General features: G+C 41.6%; 2 protein-coding genes across 6 annotated transcripts in view; one reads left to right on the top strand and one right to left on the bottom strand.

The window, feature by feature from the left end:
- The window catches only part of LOC135106811 (acetyl-coenzyme A synthetase 2-like, mitochondrial), a 26,467-nt gene extending 15,118 nt beyond the window's left edge, over positions 1–11,349 (bottom strand). Inside the window, exon 1 of the mRNA XM_064016135.1 lies at positions 10,603–11,349. Coding sequence (XP_063872205.1) covers positions 10,603–10,818 — 216 coding nt within the window. The 5' untranslated portion in view covers positions 10,819–11,349. The remainder of the gene's footprint in view (positions 1–10,602) is intronic.
- The window catches only part of LOC135106812 (pseudouridylate synthase 1 homolog), a 129,388-nt gene that overhangs the window by 6,468 nt on the left and 111,568 nt on the right, over positions 1–11,352 (top strand). For all 5 annotated transcript variants that reach the window (XM_064016139.1, XM_064016140.1, XM_064016137.1 and 2 more), the window contains exon 2: positions 10,005–10,142. The gene's annotated coding sequence lies outside the window, so the exon portion shown is untranslated. The remainder of the gene's footprint in view (positions 1–10,004; positions 10,143–11,352) is intronic.

Genomic DNA, 11,352 nt, shown 5'->3' with positions numbered 1-11,352 from the left:
AACACATTTTCAACTATGCGTCGTCCCCTGCTTAAACGATAATTGAAAACCCTTCTTTCCTGGTCCAAAACGTCGTTTCCCATTACACTGTAGGGTTTAAGAAGATTTTCATTCATTGCAAAAGCATCGTCGGCCACGAAAAAGTAAGGCACATCAATAGAGTCTCCTTCATGCAACGGTTCGGCTCCTGGTAGCTGTAGTTCGCCATGTTCCATCAAAGAACCAAATTTGGTATGGCTCATTACACCTCCATCTGAAACACGTCCGTTCATTCCTGCATCGACCATTATAAATTCGTATTTGGCATTGACAACTGCTAGCAGTACGATACTGCAATGTTTCTTATAGTTATAGTAAAATGATCCAGAGCCAATTGGTTTTTTAATTGAGACGTGTTTGCCGTCTAATGCCCCTATACAATGTGGTATATTCCAATGTTTATTGAAATCGTTGCTCAATTCTTTCCATTCTTCAGCAGTTTGCGGCATCTGGAAAATAAAAATAAAATGATTTTTTAAAATTTCAGATTGGCGATGACCAGGAAGGCACAGCCATACAAGAAAGGGTAGATGAAAGTACGAACCTACACACTGTTCCAGCTCAACCTGCAAAGCGTAAGAAATTGGCAAAGTTTTCTAATCGCCAAGACGAACTGATAGGCCTAGCATGTGAACATCTTCAGAAACCTGAAAATGAATTTCTCACATTGGCTAAAGCCTGGGCCAATGATTTATCTAAAATGGATCCTAAGCAATTGTTACTTGCAAAGAAGGGAATAAACGATATTATCTTCGAGGGACTTTGTGGAAACCTGCATCGACAGTCTGTGCAGATAAATCCCATCCCACAACAAACTCGATGTTGGACACCAAGTAGTGATACCAGTGAATATGCACCAAGTCCCTATGGGTCTAAATTCCAACCCACCCTTCAGCAGTACGATGGTTCATCACAGTGATTATAGAGATGCTGTACCACAACAATACCCAAACATGGCTGCAAGGAACTGTACACCTATGTCACACAGTTCGGTGACGGATAATTCGGGTAATGCTGTAGATGGAACAATTGATGCAGGAAAATATTTTGGTAACTTTAACCCAAATGCATAGGTAAAATTCATATGAATGATCCAAAAGACACTAATTTACTTTATACGAGTAATGAATGTTTTATTTTTGCATTATATATTTTTTGTCAGAATGAGGTACATTTGAACATATATTGTTCATTTAAGAATTATGTATTTACGTTTATTTAGTATATTCTTCTGAATCTTTTCATTTTGTTATCATTCACACTAATTTACTTATACGAGTAATGAATGTTTTTTTTTGCTTTACATATTTTTGTCAGAATGAGGTACATTTGAATATATATTGTTTATTTATGAATTATTTATTTATGTTTACTTAGTAGGCCTATATTCTTCTGAATCTTTTCAGTTTGTTAACATTCTTCTCGCACAAGAATATGTTTATATAAAATTTCATTTCATTATTGTTATTCATAATTTAGTTCACTAATAAAAATGCATTGGAAAAATCAGCATCTTACCTTTATGTACGACTGCAAGCATGTGTTAATGGCGTTGCAAGTATCTATAACGATACCACCAATAGCTTGAGGAGAAATGGCACTCAGGAATTTCAGGTCTTCGAATGTGTTACCAGTAGCCAAGAAGCGGAGAGTTATTGAGAGTCTTTCAAATGGTGATATCGCACTACGCATAACTGTGTTTTCTTTGGTTATGTATGGTCTCACAAGATCTAATAGTTTGTCAAATGATTCTCCATCCATGCGAAGAAAGTTCTTGAAAACATCAGGTTCACTAATTCTTAATTCATTTAATAAAGGAACATGGCCAAATCGTTCACGACACAGATACCATTGCTGGGCCCACTTTCGTCTCTTTCGTTTCTGTGTGCTCTTCAATGCTATGCCAAGAGCCAACGCTGTATATGCATCCATGATGACACTCGGGAGCAAACTGAAAATTTGATGAGAAGTTTGAACGTGTAGGGCGAACGTCAAACCGTCAAATAATTTGACATCAAAAAATTTGACAAAAAATTTGAGCGTGTATGGGCCGCTTTAGGAGGGGGGGGGGTCACGTGGTGGAGTCGTGATCGCTAGCTACGTCCATTGAGAGCTTGGGATCATACAATTAGAGAAAGTATGAGAGAGACCATAATCTTAAACACTTCTGCACAACATCCAAAAGGTTCTAGTTGACGTTGCACGGATTTTTAAGTGTGTTTTTTTTACAGTTTTAGTGAGAAATTAACAAGATTCCTACATTATTGACAGATGAAACACTCTTGAGAACGCGGGTAATCATCTCTGTGACCTTTGAAAACAGTCATAGTGTGAGAGCAGTGGTTCTGAATGCGAACCAAACACTGAGTCTTATCACACACCACGCATCCTGTCCCCTCTTGCTCTGGCAGGGGTGGGAGCACCTGCTTGCTTATTAGTGAAAACCATTGTGGCCTGAGCGGGACGCGAACCTCACTCCTGCTTAGTGAAAGGAAATGTTACCTTTGAGCCAGCGATTTATGCTGATAGAAGTAGTTTGTGTGTGTGTGTGTGTGTGTGTGTGTGCGTGTGTGTGTGTGTGTGTGTGTGTGTGTGCGCACGCTTGCTTTGAGAAGGAGGGGCTGGAAGAGAAACGCCGAGAGGTTGTTTACCTCAGCAGCTGCAAGATTTAAAGTTTTCCTAGTATTGTTTTGTTTACCATTGTTGTTGCAGTTTTCTTGGCTACTCGTACGGAGATTCTGTATAATAATTGGTTTAAGAAGTTATAATAAGCTTTTGTACATGCAGATAATCAGTTGTCTTCTTTACAAAATTGTATGGAAAAAAAAGGTGATCAAAAGAGTTTAAAAGATTACGTAAATATTCAATAAATCGATCGTACTGATGAGCTCAGTTTGAAAGCCGTGACAGTCTGCAAGGGACTGGTGAATGCGCACGTACTTCATAGAACCAGTACATCAAGTGTTGAAGCCTATGTATGTTGAAATAGGAATTTTTTTTTATTTTTTTATTTTGTTTTATTTATTTATTTATCTATTTATCTATTTATTTATTTTTTGTAAGGTGTGGTATTTTTGTTTTTGTTGTTTTCAACTTGCAAAGGGACTGGCTGAGGGACACAACAATCCTACTAAGTTTAGGTATTTGGCTTGTTTTATTTCATTTATCTATTTAGTTAGTGAATTGATTAGTTTGGTTTTTCTTTATTTATTCGTCTTATCTATTTACTATAATTTATATATGTACATTTTTTTTTATAACCGCTTAATTTGATTTTTTTTTCATTTGCTTATTCTTTTTTTTTTCTCAAGGTTTAACAATATCTTTGTCTTTTTAACGTATACACTCTCAAGTAAGAATAAAATGACTACAATACTTCCACCCAAAAAAGTTTGTGGTGAGTGTGGAGAGACTAACGATGAGTGGCGGTCTTGCGCATGCTGCAGTGGTGACTTGAGACAACCTAACCTAACCTACGCGTTTGTTTACCCAAGGAGGTGGTGCGTGGGATACAGTCAAGGTCTTGGCTACAACCCTCCCCAACACGCAACAAGAAGCTGAAATGTTTTGATGCTGCTGGATAAAAATAAACCCGTGCAAAAGTTCCTGGTTGGGCGTGAATTGCGTCGCTATCCTGTGGCTTAACGCGTAAAGGAGGGCTGGGAAATGTCACGGCTGGATGAATGGCGAGTGTTATCACCTCTTGAGAGAGACAGCTGTGCGTTAAGATAGTTTCAATAGTAAGGGAAACGACAAGAAAGAGAGAGAGAGAGAGAGAAAGAGAGAGAGAGAGAGAGAGAGAGAGAGAGAGAGAGAGAGAGAGAGAGAGAGAGAGAGAGAGAGAGAGAGAGAGAGAGGTTCAGATTTAACGTTTCAGTCTTTTCTTTAATTCACAAGTTACGGTACAGTTACAAAAAAGAGTGTTTGTCTCATAAGAACAGTCTTGCCTGGGAGAAAGACTGTGTGTGTTCCCCTCGCTACCCTAAAGCAGCAGCGGAAGCAGCCTGACCACCAATAAGCCACGAACAGCACCGGAAAGATCACACACACCCTGTTTACACACCTCAGTCAGTTCCTGGAAAAGAAACACAAAACGTTCTTGTTTTCCTACTTTCTGGGACACCGGATGAAGGGTTTGGCTTGTGTATGTTGAAAGCGTTAAATATATACACTACATATTGTGCTATGTGTGTTTGACTCTTACTGAATGTATTGTAATGTAGCTGTGATTATGAAATTTTAGGTAAGGATATCGATTTAACTCCATTTTTGGTTTTATTCGTATAGGCAAGTGGAGGAAGTTAACTGTGAAACTGAGGAGAGAAATAAAGCTCACCAGACTACCGCTACACAAAAACGAAAGAGGAACGTCACAATAGGTGATATTAGGATGTGGCGGTCATTCCTCAGCAATCAGTCAGTCGTGAGAGAGGGAGATATTTTGAAGTCATCGAAATCCTTGACGAGCGTACAACTTTGTGAAACTGACATCCATCAGGTTAATACTGTCACTGATGGCCTAGGCAGGTTGTATGATGTGTTACTACAAAGCTATCAGGACTTTTATTGTTTTGTTTTGTTTTTGTTATTCTTGTTGTCTGTATAAATGCCACCGTTATAAGAACATAAGAAAATAACGGAAGTTGCAAGAAGCCGTCAGGCCTGCACGCGACATGAAACTTACCTGTTAATTTCCACCTATTAATCCTCATTACTACTCCTTATTTTCACATTTTCTATATTTCCAGACTTAAGTGTAATGCAATGAATTTCGAAACCTCGAGAAACTGATCTCAAGTGGTAAAAGTAAGAGTGAGAGAAGCCGTGACAGCAGGAGACTCAGCATATACGGCATCTCACCAGTCAGGCCGAAATTATTGCTGTGGTTGAGATGGAGTGGCGTCCTTCACTCTCCCTCCACCACAATGGGACCGGTTCTTTTGATATGTGTAATTACGTACCAGACAAACATAGAGGGGAAGAGAGAACTTTAATGTCAAGGATGAAGCGTATAAAATATGCGGAAAAAAAAGTGTTGTTTCAGTATGAACGATAGCTATTAAACATACTGAGGTTTTATCGGTTTTGTTAATCATGATGCAACTCGAGTGTACTTGTCCATCATACACACAACAAAAAGGTTGGTATTTAAGAAAACAGATCACTTAATTTAGCGTACTTCGCCTTCCATCTCCCGGATGAATACCACGCTTTTGTTTGCTTCCGTTCGCTTGTCAGATCCTCCGTGACAAGCGCTGTCTGTTTGTCAATCTTTTAACAGTGTGGTCACCGTAATGGCTTCACATTTGTTACGTGAGTTCAATTTATACTATTTGACCTTGGAAAATAGTTCTTTATGTAAAACAATAAACTGAGTTATTCATATTACGTTTTATTTTTTTTTTTTCATGTAGGAGGGACACTGGCCAAGGGCACCAAAAATCCAATAAATAAAAAAAAGCCCACTGAGATGCCAGTCCCATAAAAGGATCCAAAGCGGTAGTCAAAAAATTGAAGGATAAGTGTCTTGAAACCTCCCTCTTGAAGGAATTCAAGTCATAGGAAGTGGAAATACAGAAGCAGGCAGGGAATTCCAGAGTTTACCAGAGAAAGGGATGAATGATTGAGAATACTGGTTAACTCTTGCATTAGAGAGGTGGATAGAATAGGGGTGAGAGAAAGAAGAAAGTCTTGTGCAGCGAGGCCGCGGGAGGAGGGGAGGCATGCAATTAACAAGATCAGAAGAGCAGTTAGCATGAAAATAGTGGTAGAAGACAGCTAGAGATGCAACATTGCGGCGATGAGAGAGAGCTGATGAGACGAAAAGCTTTTGATTCCACCCTGTTTAGAAGAGCGGTATGAGTGGAACCCCCCAAGACATGTGAAGCATACTCCATACATGGACGGATAAGGCCCTTGTACAGAGTTAGCAGAAAAACTGGCGGAGACGTCTCAGAATGCCTAACTTCATAGAAGCTGTTTTAGCTAGAGATTAAGAATTGTTTTTATTGCTTGTCAGGATAAGGTTAAAAGACGCCACTGCATGTTATTCTTGCTGATGCGTGAATGACGAGGAATTTATAGGAGTCAAAACTGAGACGATATTATGTGTGTGTCCCGCTGTCGTGTTCGTGGCTGTCCGCTCTCTATTTACAAAGGAAAGCTTGACTGTTGTGAACACTGTATGGGGTCTATTCCATCTCTATATTTGGCTTATCTTTTAACCAAGTCTTAAGCCATGTTGATGACAGCATGTTGTGTTCCTACCTGTCCTCTTGTGCGTGACTGTCCGCCCTCGAACTTTGCATGCTCAGAACCCAATATTTACAAACAAAGGCGTGTTGATAAAGATATCTGTCCGCTGCTGTCCACATCAACATGAAACAGATCCTATAGTGTTCATACAGTCCGGCTTTTATTTGTAAACGAAGAGCGGACAGCTATGGACAAGGGGACAGCTACGAACACAACATTGCTGCTTCATGTCACCTTACATAACCACGTATCCCATACCATAAGACCGGAGAGGAACGGTGCCAGCCACTGAGGGTGAAAGCTGTTACCGTCAGCCACCCTTGCCCTTGCCTTCCCTTCCCTTTGGATGGGCCGCGGCAGGAGAAAGTGAGTGGTCTGACGAGTCACGAGGTAGAGAAGGATCAGCACGTGACCTGCAGTGAAGTACCTTTGCCATCTAACGGTGATGATGGTTGCAATAAACAGTGACATGCTGGTATATATTTGCCTCCTCTCACCTTCCTTATTTGCAGTGCTTATTTATCTGATATGCCTGTTGTTTGTGACCCGATAACTCATTCAGTTTTCAAGATTCATTTGTACCTTTTTCTTTTCTTTTTTCCTGTTTTTGGCTTTCAGTAACGTCTCTCTTCTCTCGCTAATGGCTAATGGTTCATCATCATCATCATCATCATCATCATCATCATCATCATCATTATAGAAGTTGAATGTAATCCACTTTTTTTTTTATATATTCTATCAACGTTCATTGTTTGTCATTCATATTCTTTATTCTAATCGACATTATAATTCCACTAGTACATTTCTTTTCTCTGTTTCATCTTTTGTTCCGTTTTTACTGTTCTTTTCATGCCTCTCTAAAGCTTGAAAACTCCCATCACACACACACACACACACACACACACACACACACACGCTACATAATCTAAAATCTGAGTCCCCCTTACGAAAGAATAAAGAAAAAAACAACTCACTTCCACTTCTTTTCTCTTATCTTCTCTTATCAATGCACTTCAAATCCCCCTTTTATCATGGGTTCCCCGAAAACAGTAACTTTGCTAATGCTATCGCGCCGCTGCCGGGAATTCTATCTCCGGACTCGCAAAAAAAAAAAAAAAAAAATCTATATTCAATCAAATCCAAGGACAAGCAAGGTAGGGATTACCGTGTGGATCCTGTTGAAACTGGTAGCAAGTAGAGAGAAAGAGAGAGAGAGAGAGAGAGAGAGAGAGAGAGAGAGAGAGAGAGAGAGGTCTGTTTGGCTGTGTAGACTCCCAAACACAACATATCGTAATATCTTTGTGTCTTGCCCAGCCGTGACTTAGCAAGAATGTACATATAAAACGCAACACTGTTTAACTCCTTAAGACATGTTTCCTCACGCATCTGACCAGTAGTAGTAGTAGTAGTAGTAGTAGTAGTAGTAGTAGAAGTAGTAGCTGTAACTTGCATAAAAAGATGAAGTTAATTATGGGGTGGAAGAAGATGGGTTGAAGCTCCTGTTGGTAACATTGCACGGTGCACTTCGCTGTGGGTCGTGGTGCTACTCATACAGTCGTGGCCAGAATCTGAGTAGCCATCTGTACCCATCTTCTTGTGTTTTTCCTCATTCCTGACTTCTCATTCCGCTGACTGTCTCCTAAGAAAACGTGACAAGTGATAGGTCCCCCACAGATCAGAGGACTTGAGACTGAGAGAAAGGCAAAACAGTAAAGTGAATGCATAAGATATTCAACTTCTGACCACGGCTGTATCTCTCTCTCTCTCTCTCTCTCTCTCTCTCTCTCTCTCTCTCTCTCTCTCTCTCTCTCTCTCTCTCTCTCTCTGGCAGAACAATAATAACCAGAACGTATATATAGAACAAGATGAAAACAAAACAAAACTGAAGCTGGACTTGATAACAACATTCCCAGTAAATTCTTTCAAGGACATTCTTACTGATTACAGCAAGCCAGGCAGCCAGCAGTTTATTAGTACTTCATACATTCTCGTGTTACCGTTTGTTGTTGCTTAATAAGTTTATCAGTAAGTTGGAAATTCCTCGTCTGATCGAACATAGTAACACCAGGGCGGCTAGTGTGAGGGAGTGTTTGTGTGTGTGGGGCCAGCCAGGCGCGAAGGGTTGCCAGAGTGGGGAAGAAAAATGTGAATCGTTTTTAGAGTACTGTGGTTCTCTCTTTTTTTTTTTTTTTTTTTTTGCAAGTAAATAAGCAACTTTAGTGTGAACCGCGCATTCCGGCTTGAAAATTATACTATCCTTGCTGCTCATCATGAAGTGTTAATATTTGTGGTGTGGTAAGCAGATGTGTAGATTTGTAGCAGTAACTTGTACAGGGAAGAAACGGATGTGTGTGAGTGGCGTCAGCAGGTGTGTGTGTGTGTGTGTGTGTGTGTGTGTCCTTGGCCTTCTCTGCGTTGTAGGATAAGAAGTGTCAGTGATTATATTCTTGCCTCGCTCGATTCCTCGGTGCTGTTGTTCTGTTGCTTCTACCGTTGTCATACTGTGCTTCTCTTTTACACAGACTTAAATAAGATAAAGGAGTGTGTATAGATGCGCGTTGTTGTGGTTCAGCTTTGTATGTATGTTTGTAAGTCATGTATAGTGCAGGTGGGATGGAAAAATAGGTCACTTAGATCATCATCATCATCATCATCATCATCATCATCATCATCATCATCATCTTCTTCTTCATTATCATCGCTGTTATTTTCAGTACTGACAGCGAAGTGTGACTGGCTGAGGGAAAAATTTAAAATTCTCTGTCTGTCTGTCAAACGCGCTGGATTAATGATCAGCCGAGGATAGACGTGTGTGTGTGTGTGTGTGTGTGTGTGTGTGTGTGTGTGTGTGTGTGTTAATAAAGATGTGTGTTATTCTACATTCTTCTAAACATTTAAAGGAAAGCCATGGTCATACATTTTCAAGGTATCAGTGGTGGTGGTGGTGGTGGTGGTGCAGGTCATGTGATTGCAACAGGCAGTAATCTGGCAATCAACGCCTGGTTTCTTCCTCTCATCAGACTGATAAGGGGATCGCTCTCCGCGTGCACTTTCTTCTCTGCTTATCGAGACTGGACATGCAATTGACTGATTCGGTCCAAATGTTTCTACTAGTTAACATACACTTGATTATTTATTTATTTATTATTTTATTGATTTGCTTAATTTAATTTTTAACATAAGGTGATGATGAGTAAAGCGGCACCTCATCACCGCACCCAGCCGATGAATCAAACAGACTTCTTTTCCTGAATCTTTTCCTTCCATTTCGGTCACTGTATGAGTATTCTGAAATACTCGGGTGCAGCTTCCAAACATACTTGCCTGAACACTAACTACCTTGTGTGGAACATTTTTTATTGATTTATTTTCATAGTGATTAGTATAATGTAATCACTGTGTGTGTGTGTGTGTGTGTGTGTGTGTGTGTGTGTGTGTGTGTGTGTGTGTGTGTGTGTGTGTGTGTGTGTGTGTGTCAGCTGTATGTTACAAGTGTGAGGTACCAGGTGTTTTTGGAATGTGACAGGTGTGTGGTGGCCAGACATGCGTGAGTGAGTTTGGGGTGGGATCAATGTGTGTGTGTGTGTGTGTGTGTGTGTGTGTGTGTGTGTGTGTGTGTGTGTGTGTGTGTGTGTGTGTGTGTCAGAATCCTCTAAAATAACACCAGCTTCCACTCATATTAGGTTAATCAAATTCTTGCCTCCCAACAGGACCCCCTTTGGCCGGTCGCCAGGCCCCTGAGGCACTGACCACACCGAGCTGCACCCCTGCAAGCCCTCCCCGGCACAACACCGCCCTGTACACACTTGCATCCAGAATAGGGCGTATGTTTTCCTGTGACATTACCAGTAAGTGTGTTCCCGCCGCGCATCATGTTTCCTTGACGCATCTTAAGTGTATCTAGATGACATGTACTCTTCCCGCGGGTATAAAGGGCGAGCGGCAGGCAGGCAGGAAGGGGCACTGGGGTGGATTGAGCAAATAAGGACAGTATCAACAACGAACTCTTAAATATACAATGACAGACATCTGTGAAAGGGGGAAGGGGGTCACGTGGCGTCATGGCACATCAATAAGAGTGAGAATGTAGCGGATGTAGAAAATGTCATGCGTCCAATTTTCATCACCAGAACACTCTCCATCTACAGTCTCTCTTTCTCTCTCTCCCTCCCTCTCTCTCTCTCTCTCTCTCTCTCTCTCTCTCTCTCTCTCTCTCTCTCTCTCTCTCTCTCTCTCTCTCTCTCTCTCTCTCATTATATAATAAATAGATAAATAAATAGGATGAATAAATTAATTGATAACACTCACGTGGTCTAGTGAAAATTGATGGACGTGTTCATGGGTGTGGAGTCCTGGAAACACATCAGTGATTTCTGGTATGGGCGTGCTAGTGATGTCTCCAGCAGGGATCACATCAGACTTGGAGACAGAAGTGGCCCGGAGAGAGGAACGGAGTGGTCCAGGAGCTTGCTGACGGACCCCTCGGGTGAAGAGGCGCAGCAGAGTGGAGGGTGTGGGTGGCATGACTCTTGTGATGCTTCTAAGAAACTGATAAGTTTTCAGTAACTAATTAATTGATTCCTACTTTGCTGGGCACTGTCACTCGTGATTCATCCTCAACTGTGATCTGCTGCAGCTGTGACTACACACCTTGCGCCTGAGGAGGGCGAGGCGCGACTCAGTGCTGCCACGCCACGGCACCACAACACTCCACTGACACACACCCCGGGTCGCGGGCATTCAACTATCGCCCTATAGCCGATAAGTACTAAGGATGAAACCTGTGTGCATCATAGATGTTTTCCTAGAGTCAGCGCGTCGACCAGTGGGATGCCTCACTTAGACTCCGCCTCTCTCGTCCAGGCTCCCCATTGGTCCGCTGCCCCAGGTAACAGAAACAACTTCTTGTTTGGGTGAGGGTGGAGATCAGTGACCGCCAGCTGAATTTCCCTCATGTAGGAAAAGAGTGACAGAGGACGATGAGGACGACTGAGGCTGGCGGCCAGCTGCACACTGCTCCACACTCCACAGTCCACACCACCTCTCGTGGCCCGCGGT

This window comes from Scylla paramamosain, chromosome 14 (genome assembly GCF_035594125.1).
Source record: "Scylla paramamosain isolate STU-SP2022 chromosome 14, ASM3559412v1, whole genome shotgun sequence".
Classification (NCBI taxonomy): Eukaryota; Metazoa; Arthropoda; class Malacostraca; order Decapoda; family Portunidae; genus Scylla; species Scylla paramamosain.
The sequence above is the reverse complement of the archived record's forward strand: the minus strand, read 5'-3'. Positions and strand labels throughout refer to the sequence as shown.